The 21715-nt window shown below is 42.0% G+C and overlaps 1 protein-coding gene across 1 annotated transcript in view; it reads right to left on the bottom strand.

The window, feature by feature from the left end:
* LOC125133402 (uncharacterized) overlaps window positions 1-16657 on the bottom strand; it is a 758349-nt gene extending 741692 nt beyond the window's left edge. Inside the window, exons 1-3 of the mRNA XM_047791511.1 lie at window positions 16625-16657; window positions 4010-4115; window positions 3359-3916 (exon numbers count right to left, since the gene is read on the bottom strand). Of these exons, the coding sequence (XP_047647467.1) occupies window positions 3359-3916; window positions 4010-4115; window positions 16625-16657 (697 nt within the window). The remainder of the gene's footprint in view (window positions 1-3358; window positions 3917-4009; window positions 4116-16624) is intronic.
* Window positions 16658-21715: the final 5058 nt, after the last annotated feature.

Below are 21715 nucleotides of genomic sequence, written 5' to 3'. Positions count from 1 at the left end.
AGGCAATATTACAAAGCCACAATCATCAAGACAGTGTGGTACTGGTACCAAAACAGAAAGACCAATGGAACAGAAGAGAGAACCCAGAAATAAACCCAGACACCTATGGTTAATTAATCTTCGACAAAGGACACAAGAATATAAAATGGGAAAAAGACAGTCTTTTCAGCACGTGGTGCTGGGAAAACTGGACAGCTGCATGTATATCAATGAAACTGGAACACACCCTCACAATATGCACAAAAATAAACTCAAAACAGCTTAAACGTAAGACAAGACACAAACTCTTAGAAGAGGACACAGGCAAGACATTCTCAGGTCAGTCTCCCAAAGCAACAGAAATCAAAGCAAAAATAAACCAATGGGACCTAATCAAACTGACAAGCTTTTGCACAGCAAAGGAAACCATAAAAAAAAAAACAAACAAACAAACAAACAAACCCTACAGAATGGGAGAAAATAGTTTCAAACAATGCAACTGACAAGGGCATAATCTCTAAAATATACAAACAACTAATTCAACTCAACAGCAAAAAAACCAGCAACCCAATTGAAAAATGGGCAAGAGACCTAAATAGACATTTCTCCAAAAAAGATATACAGATGGCAACAAGCACATGGCAAATGCTGAACATCACTGATTATTAGATAAACGCAAATCAAAACTATAATGAGATTACCACCTCACACCAGTCAGAATGGCCATCATTTTTAAGTCCACAAATAATGAGTGCTGGAGAGGGTATAGAGAAAAAGGAACCCTCCTACACTGTTGGTGGGAATGTAAACTGGTACAACCAATATGGAGAACAGTATGGAGGTACCTCAGAAAACTAAACAACCATATGACCCAGCAATCCCACTCTTGGGCATATATCTGGACAAAACTTTCCTTGAAATAGACACATGCACCTGCATGTTCACTGCAGCACTATTCACAATAGCCAAGCCATGGAAAACAACCTAAATGTCCAATGACAGATGAATGGGCTAAGAAGATGTAGTATATATACCCAATGGAATACTACTCAGCCATAAAAAAGAACAAAATAATGCCATTTGCAGCAACATGGTTGGAACTAGAGACTCTCATACTAAGTGAGGTAAGTCAAAAAGAGAAAGACAAATACCATATGATATCACTTCTATCTGGAATCTAATATATGGCACAAATAAACACTTCCACAGAAAAGAAACTCATGGACTTGGAGAAGAGACTTATGGTTACAGAAGGGGAGGGGGTGGGATGGACTGGGAATCTAGGATTAATAGATGCAAACTATTGTCTTTGGAATGGATAAGCAATGAGATCCTGCAGTATAGCACTGGGAACTATGTCTGGTCACTTGTGATGGAGCATGATGATGTGAGAAAAAGGATGTATATATGTATGTGTGACTGGGTCACTTTGTTGTATGGTATACAGTAGAAAGTTGACAGAACACCGTAAACCAACTGTAATGGAAAAAAACTAAAATCATTTATAAAATATATTTATTAATAACTTAACTCTACACCAGGTATAGTTCTAGACATGGAATTAATAAACACAAGAAAGGCCTCTGTCTTCACAGAGCCTACGTTCTAGAGAAAGAAGACAGACCATCAGCAATAAAAACAATAAGTAGGGGTTCCCCTTGTGGTTCAGTGGTTAACGAATCCGACTAGGAACCATGAGGTTGCGGGTTCGATCCCTGGCCTCGCTCAGTGGGTTAAGGATCTGGCGTTGCTGTGAGCTGTAGTGTAGTCACAGACGCAGCTTGGATCCCACATTGCTGTGGCTCTAGTGTAGGCCAGCGGCTATAGCTCTGATTAGACCCCTAGCCTGGGAACCTCCATATGTCGCAGGTGCGGCCCTAGAAAAGTCAAAAAGACAAAAAAAAAGTAGATAAAATAGTATGTCTGAAGGCACTAAGTCTATAAGAAGGAAAGAAAAGAAAAAAGAACAAGGTAAGAGAATAATAAGCAGGGAGTTTTCAGTGCTTAACTTGATTCCTAGCACATAGCTGGCACTCAAATATGTGTTGAGTGGATGTATGAAAAAAGGAATGAGTATGTTCAAGTTGAGGGAGCTTAAACTAGAAAATGAGTAGAGGAACTGTTTGGTGGAAGAAACAAAGAAACCATGAAAGAAAGAGAAACCATGAAGTTCTTGAGAGATAATGGTCTCTTGAACCATTCTTGATGGCCTTGTATAGTTTCCAGTTCCAGTCACTGCATGGTCTTACCGTAACCACCACCTCCCTTCCCCACCTCCAAGGGATGGGTAATGCAAGTGGGTTACTCTCCCAACCAAAATACCTAAGTAGGACACATACAAGATTGTGTGTACCACTTCCATCACCCACCACCATACAAATCCCCAAAGCCGCAGCTTTATTATACACACACAAGTATCACTTTCATGCTCCAGTTCTTCAGTACCCAGTATTTTTTAGGGACAAATCCCCTCCCACATATACAGGACTGTAAAAATCCTTGTTCTCTTCAATGACCCTTTAAGACACTCAAGTCACTATCTCCCCAAGCCCAGACAGACTCAGAAGGCAGGCCCCTCAGGAACACGATCCTAGTTCTCCCCGCCCGTCAGTCTCCTTGCAATTTAAAGACCACTTTCCACCCATAGGTGTGTGAACATGCATGCATCCCTTTGTGATTCTGAATGACCTTCAAGATCACTGATCCCATATACGCCCACACGCAGGCTCCAGCCTCCTTTGGTAGGGTCCTGAAGGACTGGGGCTCTGGGTGTCCCCTCAAGCCTCTTATCTGTTTATGGACCCACGTGAGGATTTGTATACTTTCTCTGTGACCAGGGGTGACCCTCAGGCACTTCACTTTCCCACAGCCGGAATACTTGTATATCCCCCTTCCATGGCACTGCCTGATACTAAAGCAACACTCCTCCTACTTACACCTGCCTCCTCAGAGTCAGAGCCCCTCTCCCCAAAACCATGCCGCTTAATGGAAACGTCCCCCAGGATGTTGGACACCCCTCCACGACGCAGCCTACCCCTACCATCAGCCCCCATCACAGGTCCCCCTCAGGAGGGGAGTCCTGTTATCTTCTCTGGGGTCTCAGCCGTTTCTGGGCCACTGCTCTCTCAAAAGTGTGCACACTCTCTCATGCTACACCGCTGCCACGCCAGGACTCCGGCGTCCCTGCCCGCCACTCTGAGGGTACACGCCTCCCTTAACCTCTGACCCCGAGGTCACAGCCCCAGCTCGCAAACACATAGGACGCCTCCTCAGGAGTAGCTCCTCCTCTGGAGTAGCGCCCTGCCCCAGTCCGCTGTCCCCTCAGGCCCAGGGCAGCCTTGCCGCCTCAGCACTGCCCCTGAGGACCGCCCCCACAGACCTGCCTCAGGCGCCGTCTGGCTCCGCTCCGCCATTTTTTTTGTTGTCCCTCCGTCTCTGAGCCCACGCGAAAATCCCCGGCAGTGGGGAGCGGCCGATGGGATCTGCCGGCTGACAGAAGCTCCCTCAGGAAGACGCGGTGCGACGGTTGCCAAGGCAACGGGCGACGGGCGTGCAGAAGGCCCGCGCGTGGCTGGGGGCGGGGGAAGAGCTAGGAGGGAGCGTGCGTGCGAGGCCCCGCCCCCTCGGCGCGACCCCCCCCCCCCCCCCCCTCTGCGGCCCGGCGCCTGCTGGGCTGTGATACCCTCTCCCCCCACCCCCCTCACGCGGCGTTTCTCCCCTGCAACCCGGCCACGCGTCCGGGCAACTGAGCATGCTCCGCCGCCTCTGGGGCACCGGTACCAGATCTGCTGGAATCGCGCTCTCCTGCCGCGCCCGCGGGTGTCGGTGCTGACCGCAGAGCTGGATAGGCTGGCTTTCCTGTGGTTGGTGCTCAACTCTGGGGACTTGGGACAGGCTTCTTGGTTTTCCAGCGCTTCTACCCACGATGTATCTGGCCCTAGTCGAGTAATTTATATCTTAAGTGAAATGCCCTGAGAATGGAAAATTCAGTGCCCACCGCACCCCAAACTCGCATCCCGTTGGACCTCACCTTGCCCCTCTACAACCGCACCAGCTCCAAACTCCAGGAAAGGCTCCTCTTTCACAAATTTCTCAGTGTACTTGGGATGCTCCTTCCCATCTCTGACGAATCTCCACTACCTTCTAAAACCAAAGTAGAACATTTTTCTTTACTGAACTGCTGTTCTCTCACAGTCCGCTGTGCATTCCCGCCGTACACTTACGTTGCTTTACGCATTATTTCCTTCGCTGTTCCTCTCTTGACAGTGAGCTTCCTTATCCCTGGGGTCGGTGTCTTAATCTTCGTATCCTCCATAATACAGCATTGTGCTTGACACAAAGGAAGTACTAAGTAAATGTTTATGGAATGAACGATGATTCCTAGTTTTCCCCTGCACATTACTACCTGTTTTATTGAGCACCTAATTTTTTACCAAATACCTTGCTAGGCAGACGACTCCTCGAAGAAAAGAAATAATGACTTTGATAGAGGTTAACTAGTCTTTGAAGCGCTGCAGGATCAGAGGGATGGAACTCTAAACTGGGGGGAGGCACGCTAATCAGTGAAGACTTCAGAAAGGAGAGGATACCCTAGCTGAGTCTTTAAGAATGAATAGCTGCCAGCCAGAGAAAGAAGAAACTGAGGTAAAAGAGGTGGACTGGAGATGAAGAGGCGGCTATAATACTATCCATGATTTCTAGGAGCTCACAGTTCAGAAGGGAAAAGGGATTTATATCAGTAGTTACAACCCAGCCTGATCAGAGTTCTGATAGAGGAAAGCATGAGAGACTGTGGAAGCCCAGAGAAAGAGCACGCAACCCAGCTGGGATATTCAGGGAAAGCTTCCTCGAGGAGTATCTGATCTGACTCTTCAAGGGCAAGTAGGAGTAAACTGCACCAAGAATACAGAGAGAAAGGATGGTTGAGGCAATAGGAATAGCATAGATGAAGCAAAGAATAGTGTCTGAGGCGAAGACCAAGGCAGGAGTGGTGAGAGCATATTTGGAGAACTCATGTATGGGAGATGTGATCTAGTAATGGGGAAACCCATTGACAGGTTTTTAAGCAGGTGGGGGGTTTAGTCAGCTGTTCTGTTTGCTGTGTAGACAGTAGATGAGAGCCAGGAAAACTCAAGAGGCTGTGTAGTAATCTATACAAATATATGAAGCACCTAGAAAATTCTCATCAAATAATAATTTGACAAGTCAACAAACATGTTTGTATAGAACTGAACTGTGAATGATTTAGTCAGACATTCCACCATGTCCAGGGCTCAATAGCCACACGTAGCTAGTGGCTACTATACTGGACAGCATATATAGAGAACGTTTCTATCACTACAGAAAGTTCTTTTGGACAGCATTGAGAGATAAATGCCAACTGTGCAGAGGAGATGGAATGCCTGGGAGAATCAGCACTGACAGAACGGGTTTAATTCTCCTGTGTGTCAGCTCCTCTTCAGGAAGTAGTGCACTCCTGCTAGAGTCCTCAGAGACTTCCCTTTTGTTGTGTGAAATGGCACAGCATGAGGACTGTGATAGAAATGCCCCCCACATATGCCCTGGGAGTTGGTTTTCCCATACTGCCTTTCAGAGTGTCCCTGGGACGTCTGCCTTCCCCCAAAGATCTCCTGTAGTTTCTGTCTCCACAGACTGCCACCTACTTACCACAAAGCCAGGGTGCCTTCCTTCTGAAAAATATTCTCTGTAGGATTCACCCACTCCCTCTGTAAACATGTATTAAAATGACACCTAGCATGTGCCTGGCACTGAGTTAGATGCAGTCTGGAATAAGAGGTATTCAAGTTTTAATCACATTTCTCACATGCACCAATTCATTTAATTCTCATTGTAAAGTTGGCATTAATGTCATTATCCTATACAGAAGATGAAACGGGGATGCAGCGAGTTTAAGTGACTTACATGGCCACACAGAAAGTAGCAGACCTGGGGAAGACTGGAATGGTGCTAAGAAAGTCACCCATATTACATCATGTAATTTCACATCAAAAATACATGGCTTTAACGTTTACACTGTAATTGAGAAGAAAATAGTCTACAGTTAATTTCAAAAAAAAAAAAAAAACATGGTAAGAGCAGTGATACAGGCATGCTCAGAAAAGTGTAGGTGCATCAAAAAGAGATGCCCTTCGTAGGCATTAGGAAAAATTTGGGGAGGAAATGAGCCTTGAGTTGAGTATTAAGGATGAGATGGGGTCAGCCAGGTAAAGTGTAGTGTAGGGAAAAGAGAGATGAACATACTCTTTAATCAAACATGTCATTTGTATTTCTACTTTATGTTGGTTTGGCCTTCTAAAAATTTTACCAGTCTTTTCTTATTTACCTCTTAAGTTTTGTTAAACAAAAAACAAAACAAAACAAAAAAAACTGCCTTATGTCAAGGCTATAAAAGAATTAGTTAAGGATTTTTTCTTAAACTGGATAATTATTTAAGTTAGAACATGACTAAACAGAATGGAAAATATTCCGATATTGAAAGGAAGAGGGAAATTAATGGTGCAAAGTCATTTATCCTTACAATTTTCTCTGCCCAGACTGCTTTTTTTTTTTCCTCCAGGTTATCTGCCCGACTCTTACTTCATTCAGGTCTCATCTCAAATGTTACATTATTGGGAAGGTCTTTCCTGACAAACTACTTAATATGTACTTCCTAGATAGCGCATAGTTTTTACAGTTTTGTGAATGGTATCTTATGTGCTATAAGTTTTGGAGTTTGTGTGTTTGTTTTTTACAGCCACACCAGTGGCATATGAAAATTCCCTGGCTTCGGGGTCAAATAAGAGCTGCACCTGAGGCAGGACTACACCACAGCCACAGCAACACCGGTTGCAAGGCAAATTTGCAACCTAAGCCACAGATTATGGCAACATAGGTCCTTGTCCATTGAGGAAAGCCAGGATTCAGACCCTCATCCCTTCAGAGATAACGTCCTTAACCCACTGAACCACAATGGAAACTGCAGGCTCTATAAGTTTTTCTACTTACTTTGCTCATGTAGATAAAGGCATCAATTTTAAGTTAACATTAGAATTGTAAAATTCAATGAGCTCTCATATTATGTCTAGTAGTTTGTTGAGTCTTTCAGATTTTTTTAACCGATAAGAATAAGAAACAGAAAAATCATAGCAGTCTCTTCCCTTCCTATCTTTTTCAAATTCTTTTTCCTGTATTATTGCTTTAGTTAGAGCCCCTAGTATTGTGTTTTAAAAAGTAGCTAATATCTAGGATTCTGGTTTTTTCCCAAAGTTTTTCCTTAAATGTAACTTTTTTCCATTAAATGTAACTTTTGACTCAAAGTGTTTGTCAAATTGAAGAAGTTTTCAAAGTTTTTAAATTATACATAAGTATCAGATTTTAAATCAAAAGCTTTTTTTGCAACTACTAAGATAATCATGTGTTTTTCTCCTTCAATGCAGTAAAACAAATTGATATTTTTTGATCTTAAAGTCTTTGCTTTTGCGATTAAATATTATTTGATTACAGTTTTCTTTGTTGTTGGATTAAGTTAGCTATTTTATTTCTAAGGTGTTTATATCTACGTTAGAAAATAAAATGGGTCATCTGAGCCTAGAGAATTTGAGGGAACATTTAATGATCATTATTTTGTATTTTTCTGGAGCCAATTTTGGCATTTTATATTTTTTGAAAATGTATCAATTTTATTTATGTTTTAAGTTTTCTTTTTTTTTAAATTTTCCCACGGTACAGCAAGGGGGTCAGGTTATCCTTACATGTATACATTGCAATTACATTTTTTCCCCCACCCTTTCTTCTGTTGCAACATAAGTATCTAGACAAAGTTCTCAATGCTATTCAGCAGGATCTCCTTGTACATCTATTCTAAGTTGTGTGTGATAAGCCCAAGCTCCCGATCCCTCCCACTCCCTCCCCCTCCCATCAGGCAGCCACAAGTCTCTTCTCCAAGTCCATGATTTTCTTTTCTAAGGAGATGTTCATTTGTGCTGGATATTAGATTCCAGTTATAAGTGATATCATATGGTATTTGTCTTTGTCTTTTTGGCTCATTTCACTCAGGATGAGATTCTCTAGCTCCATCCATGTTGCTGCAAATGGCATGATGTCATTCTTTTTTATGGTTGAGTAGTATTCCATTGTGTATATATACCACCTCTTCCGAATCCAATCATCTGTCGATGGACATTTGGGTTGTTTCCATATCTTGGCTATTGTGAATAGTGCTGCAATGAACATGCGGGTGCACGTGTCTCTTTTAAGTAGAGTTTTGTCCGGATAGATGCCCAAGAGTGGGATTGCGGGGTCATATGGAAGTTCTATGTATAGATTTCTAAGGTATCTCCAAACTGTTCTCCATAGTGGCTGTACCAGTTTACATTCCCACCAACAGTGCAGGAGGGTTCCCTTTTCTCCACAGCCCCTCCAGCACTTGTTTGTGGTTTTATTAATGATGGCCATTCTGACTGGTGTGAGGTGATATCTCATGGTAGTTTTGATTTGCATTTCTCTTATAACCAGCGATATTGAGCATTTTTTCATGTGCTTGCTGGCCATCTGTATATCTTCTTTGGAGAAATGTCTATTCAGGTCTTTTGCCCATTTTTCCATTGCTTGATTGGCTTTTTTGCTGTTGGGTTGTATAAGTTGCTTATATATTCTAGAGATTAAGCCCTTGTCGGTTGCATGGTTTGAAACTATTTTCTCCCATTCTGTAAGTTGTCTTTTTGTTTTCTTTTGGGTTTCCTTTGCTGTGCAAAAGCTTTTCAGTTTGATGGGGTCCCATGGGTTTATTTTTGCTCTCATTTCTATTGCTTTGGGAGAGTGACCTGAGAAAATATTCATGATGTTGATGTCAGAGAGTGTTTTGCCTATGTTTTCTTCTAGGAGTTGGATGGTGTCCTGTTGTATATTTAAGTCTTTCAGCCATTTGGAGTTTATTTTTGTGCCTGGTGTGAGGGTGTGTTCTAGTTTCATTGCTTTGCATGCAGCTGTCCAGGTTTCCCAGCAATGCTTGCTGAATAGACTGTCTTTTTCCCATTTGATGTTCTTGCCTCCCTTGTCAAAGATGAATTGACCATAGGTGTCAAGGTTTATTTCCAGGTTCTCTATTCTGTTCCATTGGTCAGTCTGTCTGTTTTGATACCAGTACCACACTGTTTTGATGACTTTGGCTTTGTAGTATTTCTTGAAGTCTGGGAGAGTTATGCCTCCTGCTTGGTTTTTGTTTCTCAGGATTGCTTTGGCGATTCTGGGTCTTTTGTGGTTCCATATAAATGTTTGGATTGTTTGTTCTAGTTCTGTGAAAAATGTCATGGGTAATTTGATAGGGATTGCATTGAATCTGTAGATTGCTTTGGGTAGTATGGCCATTTTTACAATATTGATTTTCCCAATCCAGGAACATGGAATAGCTTTCCATTTCTTTACATCTTCTTTGATTTCTTTGATTAAAGTTTTATAGTTCTCGGCATATAGGTCCTTTACCTCCTTGGTCAGGTGTATTCTGAGGTATTTGATTTTGTGAGGTGCAATTTTAAAAGGTATCGTATATTTGTATTCCTTTTCTAATGTTTCCTTGCTGGTATACAGAAATGCAACTGACTTCTGAATGTTAATCTTATATCCTGCTACTTTGCTGAATTTATGAATCAGTTCAAGGAATTTTGGGGTTGAGTCCTTAGGGTTTTCTATGTATAGTATCATGTCATCTGCATACAGTGACAGTTTGATCTCTTCTCTTCCTATATGGATGCCTTTTATTTCTTTGGTTTGTCTAATTGCTGTGGCTAGGACTTCCAAAACTATGTTGAAGAGCAGTGGTGAGAGTGGGCATCCCTGTCTTGTTCTAGATTGGAGTGAGAAGGCTTTCAGTTTTTCCCCATTGAGTATTATATTTGCTGTGGGTTTCTCATAAATGGCTTTGATTATGTTCAGGAATGTTCCCTCTATACCCACTTTGGCGAGGGTCTTGATCATGAATGGATGTTGGACTTTGTCAAATGCTTTTTCTGCGTCTATTGAGATGATCACATTATTTTTGACTTTTGTTTTGTTAATGTGGTGTATGATGCTGATTGATTTGCGTATGTTGAACCATCCTTGTGAACCTGGGATGATCCCAACCTGGTCATGGTGTATAATTTTTTTGGTATGTTGTTGGATTCGGTTGGCTAAGATTTTGTTGAGAATTTTTGCATCTATATTCATCAAAGATATTGGGCGATAGTTTTCTTTTTTGGTGGTATCTCTGTCTGGTTTTGGAATGAGGGTGATGGTGGCATCATAGAATGTCTTTGGGAGTATTCCTTCTTCTTCAACCTTTTGAAAGAGTTTAAGGAGGATGGGCACCAATTCCTCTTTATATGTTTGATAGAATTCACCTGTGAAGCCATCTGGTCCTGGACTTTTATTTGTAGGGAGTGATTTTATGACCTCTTCAATTTCATTTCTAGTGATCGGTCTGTTCAGTTGGTCTGTTTCTACTTGATTCAGTTTTGGCAGGCTGTAAGATTCTAGAAAATTGTCCATTTCTTCCAGAGTGTCAAACTTGTTGCCAAACTTGTTTGGCAATACTATGCCAAACTTGTTCATAGTATTCTCTTATGGTTTTTTGTATTTCTGCTGTATCCGTTGTGATTTCTCCTTTTTCATTTATAATTTTGGTTATTTGGGTTCTTTCTCTCCTCTTTTTAGTGAGTCTGGCCAGGGGTTTGTCAATTTTGTTTACCTTTTCAAAGAACCAGCTCTTGGTTTTATTAATTTTCTCTATTGTTTTTTGAGTCTCTATTTTATTGATTTCTTCTTTGATCTTTATAATTTCCTTCCTTCTGCTGACTTTAGGTCTTTTTTGTTCTTCTTTTTCTAATTCATTTAGGCGGAGGGTTAGGTTGTCAATTTGGGATCTTTCTTCTTTTTTGAGAAAGGCCTGTATTGCTATAAATTTCCCTCTGAGCACTGCTTTCGCAGCATCCCATAGATTTTGAGAGGTTGTGTCTTCATTATCATTTGTTTCAAGATAGTTTTTAATTTCCTTCTTGATTTCCTCATTGACCCATTGGTTTTTTAGTAGCATGTTGTTTAGGCTCCGTGCAGTAGGTTTTTTCTCTTTCCTTTTCCCATGGTTGATTTCTAATTTCATGGCATTGTGGTCAGGGAAGATACTTGAGATAATTTCTATGCTCCTAAATTTATTGAGATTCGCTTTGTGTCCCAATATGTGGTCGATTCTTGAGAATGTTCCATGAGCATTTGAGAAGAATATGTATTCTGCTTTTTTTGGATGTAGTGTCCTGAAGATATCAATGAAGTCTCACTTTTCTATTGTTTCCTTTAGGATCTCTGTTGCTTTATTGGTTTTCTGTCTAGAGGATCTGTCCATTGATGTGGGGGGGTATTAAGGTCTCTTACTATGATTGTATTCTCATCAATATCTCCCTTTATGTCTGTTAATATTTGTTGTATGTATCTGGGTGCTCCTATATTTAGGGCAAATATGTTGACGATAGTAACATCCTCTCCTTGGATGGATCCCTTAATCATTAAGTAGTATCCTTCTTTGTCTTTCTTTATGTCTTTTGTTTTAAAGTCTATTTTGTCTGATATGAGTGCTTCGACTCCTGCTTTTCTGTCATGTCTATTGGCGTGAAATATTTTTCTCCACCCTTTCACTTTCAATCTATATGTATCCTTTGTCCTAAGGTGAGTTTCTTGTAGGTGGCATATTGAAGGTTTTTGCCTTTTTATCCACTCAGCCAGTCTGTGTCTTTTGATTGGGGCATTCAGTCCATTGACATTTAAGGTGATAATTGATAGATGATTATTTATTGCCATTTGAACCTCGTGTTCCAGTTGATTCTATGGTTCTCCATTCTTCCTTTTTTTTTTTTTTTTTTGGTTGGATGGTCTCCTGTTATTATCTGCTTGAGTATATTTTTTTTTCATTTTTTGAAAATGCAATATTTGGTTTGGCTTGTGGTTGCCCTGTTTTTTAAGTATGCTAACCCCTTCCCATAATTGAGTGTTTTAGCCTGATGGTCCTGTAAGTTCAAACACTTCATTACTATATTAAAATTACGAAGAGAAACATACAAACAAACAAAAAGGGTTATTTACTTCCTAACATCCCTTGCCCACATTTTATGGTTTTGATGACTCTTTTTTATTTTTTTCTTTTTAATTTTATTTTGTTTGAGGCCTGTTCATGATTAAAACTGTATGCTGGCTTATTTGAGTGACTGCTCTCTGATTGCAGTTTCCTCAGTCTTAGTTCTTCCTCTTCTTCTTTTTTTTTTTCTTTTCTTTTTTCTTCCCTTTTCTTCCTTTCTTTTTGGTTTAGAGAAGCCCTTTCAATATTTCCTTTAACCTGGGTTTTGCGTTGCAGTATTCTTTAAGTTTTTGTTTGTTGGAAAAAATTTTTATTTCCCCTTCTATTTTAAATGATATTCTTGCTGGATAGAGTATTCTAGGTTGCATATTTTTTCCTTTTAGCACTTTAAATATCTCTTGCCATTCCCTCCTGGCCTGTAGTGTTTCTGTAGAGAAGTCAGCTGATATTCTTATGGGGGTTCCCTTGTAGGTAACATTCTGCTTTTCTCTTGCTGCCTTTAGGATCCTCTCTTTATCACTAACTTTTGCCATTTTTATTATGATGTGTCTGGGTGTGGGTCTATTTGGGTTCAGTTTGTTTGGGGCCCTCTGTGCTTCTTGTATCTTGAACCCAGTATCCTTTAGATTTGGGAAGTTTCCATCGATAATTTCTTCAAATATATTTTCCATCCCCTTATCTTTTTCTACTCCTTCTGGAATTCCTATTATGCGTAGATTGGCCCGCTTTATATTATCCCATAGGTCTCTTATATTGCTTTCCAGTTTTTTGATTCGGTTTTCTGTCTGTTGACCGGATTGAGTGATTTCCATTATTCTATCTTCCATATCACTGATTCGTTCTTCTGCATTATTCATTCTGGTTTTTACTGCCCTTAGTTCTGTTTGCATCTCTGCAAATGAATGTTCTAGTTTTTCTTGGCTCCTCCTTATATTTTCTAGTTCCTTTCTGAGGGTATCTGCATTACTGTTCATATCGTCTCTTAATTCCTTCAGTATTTTCACTATTTCTCTTTTGAACTCCAGGTCTGTCTGACTGCAGAGATCTGTTTCATTGTTGACTGTTTTAGGTGAGTTCTCCTGTTGGTTTGACTGGGGGTGGTTTCTCAGCTTCTTCATCTTGCTTGTTGTTTTCTTTCTCCTGAGGATGTTGTACTCTCCGTTATCGGGCAGTGTTTGCCTTGTCACTGCCGTGGAATATTTCTTGAGGGCTGGCGTTGTTGGTCAATCTTTTTTGAGGCAGTGTGGCTTTTCTGGAGTGTTGATGGGGCTAACAGTGTTTCTTTGAAGCAAAGGAGGGCTTCCTGAGGGCAGACAGGACTGGGAGGTCCACACCATGATGGTAGCAGATTTCACTCGGTCATGCAGAGCTTGCTCTGGTGTTTTTAGGCTGTGGGGTTCTTGCAGGGGGTTGGCGGTGTTGGGCAGCTGTTCCTCAGGAGTGCAGCACCCCCTGGGGGCTGGAGCAGCTATCTGGATCACTGAGAACCTAAGAGGCTCTTCCCCAGGGCAGCCCAACTCAGAAGGACGGCCTGAGAATGTAGGCGGATCTTTTCACAGTCTGGCCGAGCTTGTTGCAGCTTTTCTGGGCTGCAGAGGCTCTTCCAGGGGGCTGGTGGTGCTGAGCAGCTATTCCACGGGAGTGGGGCACCCCCTGGGGACTTGGGCAGGTAGCAGGGCCTCTGGAAATCCAAGAGGCTCCTCCCCAGGGCAGCCCGACTCAGAAAGACCGTCTGAGATCTTTTCCCGACTCAGCCAGGCTTGTTGCAGCTTCTCTGGGCTGCAGGGGGTCCTGCCTGGAGTTGGCAGTCCTATGCAGCTGATCCTCTAGAGCTTGGCACCCCCTGGGGGCTTGGGCGTGTAACAGGGCCGCTGGAAATCCAAGAGGCTCCACCCTGGGGCAGCCCGACTCAGAAAAACTGTCTGGGAATTAGGCAGATCTATTCACGGCCTGGCTAGGCTTGTTCTAGCTTTTCTGGGCTGCAGGCCTTTTCTCGGGGGCTGGTGGTGTTTGGTGCTGCTCTGCGGAAGTGTAGCCCCTCCAAAGGGCAAGCAGGCCTGTGCAGGGACAGCCCCTGCGGTGGTAGGCTTCAGGCAATTGTTGAGGCCAGCCCTCCTGGATGGCAGGCAGCCCCAGGTTCAGGGAGAGCGTAGGGGGTGGCGGGGGTGGGGGGAGGGGATGCACTGGGAAGCACAGCTTTCAGCTAGCTAGCGGGCCTGTAAGCTTGCTGTGGCGTGGGGGGTATTCTATGGGGACCCACCCCTTCTTCTCTCCCCTCCCCAGCACTGGCGCAGACCAGGCTCTTCTCCCAGGTTCCCTCTGATGCGGCTTTCCACTTCCCCGCCCCTGGAGTATTGGTCCCTTCCTCTGCGACAGCTTTGTTTTCTAGTCTCCCAGGTAGTCTCTGCCCCATCAAGTGGTTTGTAGACCTCCCAAGCAGTTTCCGCTCCACCCTGCCCCTCCAGCCCGGGGGCTAACCTCTGGGGCAGAGGTCTTGGTGCCCAGCCCCGACCCAGGCATCCCCCGGCCCCTTCTCGGGGACTAACCTTCAGAGGCGAGGTCTCGGTGCCCAGCCCCCACCCAGGCGTCCCCCGTCCCTTTCCCAGGGACTAAGCTCTGGAGCGGAGGTCTCGGTGCCCAGCCCCCACCCAGGCGTTCCCCCAGGCCTTTCCCAGGGACTAACCTCTGGAGCCGAGGATTCGGTGCCCAGCCCCCACCCAGGCATCTCAATTTTTGGTGACTGTGCCTGCAGATCAGATGGTCCGTTCGGTTCTTGGTCGGCTTTTCCGTACTCCAATTTACTGCTACACTCTTCTCTGCATCTGGAGATTCCTCCGGTTCGTTTGATCTTTCCCCCGTGTAGGTGACTTTCCAGGGTACGGGATCCCTTTCTCCTCCGCAGTTCCCTTTCGGGAGCGCCCCTCCCGCTCGGATTCACCTTCTCTCACTCTCCTCTTTTCTCCCGTTCTGCCCCGTGATGTCACGAACTTCTTGCCGTTATTGGAGTTTAGGTTCCTCTGCCAGTGATTGGTTGCTGTTCTGTGCGAGTCATTTATTCTGTAGATGTGCTTTTTTTTGTTGTGTTTGTGGGAGAGGGCGAGTGTGTCCCCCTACTCCTCCGCCATCTTGTCCTCTCTCCCATGTTTTTATTTCTAAGATTTCTCTTGTCTGTATATACTTCTTTTTTTTCATTGTGAATTTTATTTACATTTTTTCTGTGATTGGTATTACCAGAGATATATCTATCTTATTGATCTTTTCAAAACTTTTAATTTTGTGAAATCTCCACCACCACCACCATTCTCTCTCACACTTATTCTCTTTCTTTCTCTCTTTCAATTAGGATTAGATTCAGGTACAAGTTATAGAAAAATTCAAAATGCCAGTGGCTTATGCAAGATAAAATATTTCTCCTTTCTTAAGTTCAAGAAGCCTTGAGATTGGGAGTTCCCATCATGTCTCAGTAGAAATGAATATGACTAGTATCCATGAGGACTCAGGTTCGATCCATGGCCTCATTCAGTGGGTTAAGGATCCCGTGTTGCCATGAACTGTGGTATATGTCGTAGACTCAGCTTGGATCTGGCATTGCAGCAGCAACAGCTCCGATTGGACCCCTAGCCTGGAAATCTCCATATGCCATGGGTATGGCCCTAAAAAGACAAAAAAAAAGAAGAAGGCTTGAGATAGTTCAGGGGTGTGATGGTACTCCAGATGTCAGGGATCTAACTATGTGTATCTTGGTGTTCCGTTTTGCATGGTTTCCATTTTGGTCCAAGATAACTACTGGAGTTCTAGCTATTAAGGTTATATTTCAACCATCAAAACAGAGAAATATCTTTTAAGGACACATTCCATTAGCTGCACATACAATTCTTTTTACATCCCATTGAGCAGAATTTGTTCACAGAAGCACTCCTAGCTGAAGAAGGAATGGGAAACAAGTCTCTATTCTGAGCAGTTGTGTACCCAGATCAGGAAAGGATATGAAATTGGCGAGGCCCAGTGCAAAATGAAAATGTGGGACCCCTTCTTCAAAAAATATGAAGTATTTCAAGATGACAGCAGGAGAGAATTAAACTTATCTTGGGGCCTTCTGAGTACTGTACCCTGTGTGACTACACAGGTCACATGCCCAAGAAACTGCTCTTGGCCCAGGGTTCTCTATTTAATTAAAAGGAAAAGAAACGGAGGGACAACTGCAAGTCTATACCCACTTATTTAATCATTTCTGCCCTTTTTCTTTTCCCCTTTTGTGGTTCTTAGAGTTTACTCTTCCTAAGTTGAACATTTAGCTAATTGTTTTATTTCCTAAAAAAAATATATATTGTGTATTTCCTTCCATGCACCTAAATAGGTGGTAGTAGTAGTAGTAGTAGTAGTAGTAGTAGTAGTAGTAGTAGTAGTAGTATTGCCATTTTACAAAGGAGAAGAATGAGCACCGAGAAGTTGAATAACATGGTCAAGCTCAAAGAGCTAATAATTTGGCAACATTGGGATATGAATCTAAGCAGCTTGTCTGTGGATTCCATGTTTTTAACTTACGCAGTGTACTACCACTCTACGTTGTGCATTCATGTTAATTGCCACTATCACTTGAGTTGTAGCTTTTTTTCTTATTCACTTTCCAATTGTAGGGACATATTAAATTTAAAATATATATGACTAAATAATATTGTTTAGAGATACACATTTGGGTGATAAAACCATAAAGACAGACATAGAAGTGATCATGTGTCCTTGATAAATCTTGATTGTCTCCAAGAATTATGAATGTCACACATACACACCCTTGGTGAGATGTGACTATTTCTTGGGTGAATTAATGAGAAAATCAATGGTGATATTTTTCTTGTAGGGATAGGCCATGAATAAGAAGAGTAGAAGCTAAGGGAAAACTGGTCCAAATTAGATACATACAAAAAGTCGGTGAATAGATTTTCCTCCTTCAGAGAGAGGAGTAGAATCCCCAAAGAAGAGAATGAGATCATGGGTCTCAGAGATTTGGAAGAAAATGGGGTTAAAGAAGAAATGTCAAGGAAACTAAGAAGGGAATGAGGTCCCAAAGATGGAAATTCCCACAAAGGCCACCCTCATTTTGAAGGACCAGCTCTGAAAAACATCACTTGTTTCATAAAAGAGACGGCCGGTAGGTTTCAGTCTCTCTTTCACTCCTTGCTAAGCACTTCCTCTATAAAGAACTTTGTATACCTTACATAGTTCTTCATTTGGGTAAGAATAGCAGGACAAGGTAGTCCAAAAAGGGTCAGACCTCACCAAGCCCTCATATCTAGGGACTTCAGGGAAGGTGGGACTAGAGAATGCTTTGTACCCACATATAAATTTTTTTTAAATAAATTGAGATCTCATGGGAGTTCCCATTGTGGCTCAGCAGGTTAAGAACCCAACATAGTGTCCATAAGGATGCAGGTTTGATCCCAGGCCTTTCTCTGTGGGTTAAGGATCCAGCATTGCCTCAAGCTATAGTGTAGGTTGCAGATGCACCTCAGATTCCATGTTGCTCTGGTTGTGGTGTAGACCTGCAGCTGCAGCTCCAATTTGACCCCTAGCCCAGGAACTTCCATATGCTGCAGATGCAGCCATAAAAGGAAAAAAAAAAATTGAGACCCCACAAAATGTATTGTTTATGCCTTAGTTTCATCATTAATGTTAGTCCATGAGAGTTTTCTCATGTCACAGGGTATTCTTTAAGAACATTATTCCTGTTGCTGCAAAATATCCATCCTAGGGATGCATAATAACTAATTAAACCATTCTTTCTTCTTAAAGATTTAAGTAAATCAAGTTCTATTTTTTTCTGACATAAATAATGCTGCAGTAAACACCCTCCTCCATATATCTTTGATCATCATCTCTGATCACTTCCTTGGTTTGAATTTCTGATCTAGGTCACTGGATCAGAGGGGATGAGCTTCTCAAGACTCTTGAAACGTATTGAGATATTGTCCTCCCTAAAGCCCTCATCCCTTTATGCTCTCACTGGCAAGGTATGCAAGTACCTGTCACTTGATACCCTTGATAACATTCTGGCTGTGATATTTACAGGAAAGAAATATCTTACCCAATTATCCAGGACACATGAACTGATAGAACTTAACCATCTGCTGAGGAGAAACTTGAGAAGGTTTGGCTTAAATGTAGAAAAGCTGACTGCACTTATCACAGATGGGGCACCTGCAGGAAAAGAGGAAAATTGTTTTCATCACTTAGGAGAGAAGGATTGTGCACTCCAGTTTTCATACCTCTTTCAGAGTGTGTGGTATGAACTAGATGTGCTGAGTTCTCTGCGATTTAATGGAAGTGCAGGTGAAGATCTCCAGCATTCTTCATGCTCGTGCCTTAACTGGTACATATTTATGGGATATTTGAAAGAAGACTAAGTAGGACATGGAAATCTAGTTTATCTAATAATATCAGGTGGCTTGATTGTTTAAACTTAAGAAATAAAACTTGGAGCTAAAAGTCTCTATCACACCCACTTTGCCAGGTCCCTAAATGTCATAAAAGTTGGATTTTCTAATATGACAAATATCTAAACACACACTGAACTTGAAACTGTAGGGACTAAAAGCTGTTGCTGCCTTGTTCAAGGAAGTAAAGATATTCAGTTTAAACATGAGGCCATTTAACCTTATTTTCTAGTGTTCAAAAGAATGACAAATTTTAGAGTTACAGAGTTACATGGTAGAAATGGAGTGACAGTTTCAGAAGAGATTCACAGTTTATGATGCCAATAAACCCAAATTTCCAGAATTTCTATTAGGGTACAAATCTTTGGATGTGTCCAAATTAATAAGCATCACTTCTATTAGTTTTAAGAGGAAGTAACTGACATGAAAGTTAATTATGCCCAGTAAAAGATCCCTGACATTGTATATAAAAGTATATAAATCCCAGAACTATCTAGAAATTGATGGCTCTATAATGAAATACTATGCCAAGAATTTTTTTCATGAAATATGGGGAAAGAAAGCTGAATATACAATTAGTGATATAAATCTGGAACTAGAGTTGAGATGTTCTCTTATAAACACAACAGTTTTCAAGAACAGTTCAGCCTGATTAAAAAAAAAAATTATATCCTCATGAGTTGATCAAAATAGATCAATGACTAATACTAGGCCTAAGACTGTATATTTCTTTTCTCTTTTTTTTTCTTTTTCTTTTTTTTTTTTTTTTTTTAGTCTTTTTGGGCCATACCCGGGGCATGTGGAGGTCCCTAGGCTAGGGGTGGGATCAGAGCTGTAGCCGCTGGCCTGTGTTACAGCCACAGCAATGCAGGATCTGAGCTGCATCTGCAACCTACACCACAATTCACAGCAATGCTGGATTCTTAACCCACTGAGCAAGGCCAGGGCTTGAACCTCCGTCCTCATGGATACTTGTCAGATTTGTTTCCATTGACCAATGATGGGAACCCCTGTATATTTATTTCCCAATTAATAAATATGATTAATTCTTCCAACACGTTTATATTACATTTTAATACATCTCAATTATGTATTTTTGAACAGCCTAAAGTTTTCTCTTCCCACCATTGTATTATAGAATATGATATCATATGCACAAGTTTGGAGTAGGTCTAAATACAAATCCTGGCTCTATCAACAAATAACATTCTCTCCTTGGCCTTTAATGTCCAATATCACCAAGCTAGGCCTGCCTTTCCAATCTCACCGCCTAACACATCCCTCCTCCCTCACCTTCTCCAGCCACACAAGCTCCTTGTTGTTCCTCAAAGACCTCAGGCTTGCGTCCCCTTCACAGCCTTCATTGTCCCTTCTGCTGGGACTGCTTTTCTTCACGTCTTCATATCATTTGCTTTCTTCATTCATGTCTTTTTTTTTTTTTTGTCTTTTTGTCTTTTTAGGGCCGCACCTGTAACATATGGAGGTTTCCCAGGATAGGGGTCTAATCAGAGCTGTTGCCGCCAGCCTACGCCAGAGCCATAGCAATGCCGGATCTGAGCCGATTAGACCCCTAGCCTGGGAATCTGCATATGCTACGGAAGCGGCCCTAGAACTGGCAAAAAGACAAAAAAAAAAAAGGTGCTAAAAACCTCCGCTTTCTAAGTGCCCCAAAGGTGATCGCAATAATCTGGACTTTCTCTCCAGGAGAGTTTCCTGCAATGTGGGAAGTTAAAAACAACACTGAATGGGAGAGTCTTCTTTAAAATTCTCAGTGTGTGATCCGTTCACTTCCCTCCCACACCCACTCTCCAACTAAGATCTGGCAGAGACCCGGGTCAGGTATGCTTCAGAACATCCAACAAGATCCATAATTACAAGTCAGCTTCTCTGAAGGGATTAAAGACAGATTCTGTACGGTGAGTTCATTTTACATAGCTGTATTTAATAATACCCAATAATAGTTGTCATTGTTATGTGTCTTCATGTTTTAATGTGGTAGCACCCACCCCGCCACCAGCCTGCCCCACAATAAACAGTGCAAAAGTATGTATATTTCCATTGCTCTTACAATGCCCAATTTAGGAGCCACATGTCCTCTGCATTTGGAGGGAGAAACGGTAGTGTTGCTTTGCAGCAGGTAAAATGGTACAAACAAAAAACATATCCATACCCCAAGGACTTTGTAATCCAGAACCAAGAGTGGGCATGCTATGGAAAACTGCAGAACAATACCCACACAATACATGCAGATGGAGCAGCATATGGCTACCACAGCTGGAATGCTTTGTAAATGATCCCAAACCATCCCAGGTCTTTGAATACTTCCCCAGTTCAAAGTACAGAATACCATCTATTACCAGCAAACGCTGAAGAGCCAAGTAAGAAGTTTAAAGTAGACTTAAGGTCATATTACTATACTGTGCAGAACTAAAAAATGAAGCTCTCTAACAAGATGTAAACTGTAGCCCATGAGCACTATCATCCACACTCAGTGGTGACACACTCTGTGTCCTTGTTCTCAGAGGCAAACACAATTCACTGAATTTTCCTGATAAGATGCCATTTATCAGTGACTAAAGATCTTAGATAAACATCTTTTGGGGACAAATAGGGAAACGTTCAAGAATTATTCATTTGGCTTAAGTTCATCAACCAGTAAAACCCCAGAGCTGTTAGTGCCTCCTTTGTTGCTAACACTTTGGGACAGTAAATAAGTAACTGAGATATGATGGAAAGATCATTGAAACTACAATCAGATCAGCTTTTGATTCTCAGCAAGTCACCTACCTCATCTTTCTAAGCTCCATTTTTCCCAGCTGTAAAATAGGAGTAGTTAATTATATCTACTTCATTAGACTGTTTAGAAATTAAATGAGTCCATATATATTAAGGCATTTCCTAAACCAGAAAGCACTGCAAGTGTTAGTGCTTATTGTGTAACACCCATTGTTTCTGTGTTCTAAATTCCATAGAGGTCCTTCAAATGATCTTATAAACATTTTTATTTGTTACTTCTTTTATTTATTTATTTATATCTTATTTTATTTTATTTGTCTTTTTGCCTTTTCTAGGGCCACTCCCGCGGCATATGGAGGTTCCCAGGCTAGGGGTCCAATCGGAGCTGTGGCCGCCAGCCTACGCCACAGCCATAGCAACACGGGATCCGAGCCATATCTCTGACCTACACCACAGCTCACGGCAACGC

Source organism: Phacochoerus africanus, chromosome 8 (assembly GCF_016906955.1).
Source record: "Phacochoerus africanus isolate WHEZ1 chromosome 8, ROS_Pafr_v1, whole genome shotgun sequence".
In the NCBI taxonomy this organism is placed as follows: Eukaryota; Metazoa; Chordata; class Mammalia; order Artiodactyla; family Suidae; genus Phacochoerus; species Phacochoerus africanus.
This window is presented reverse-complemented; position numbering and strand designations above follow the sequence as displayed.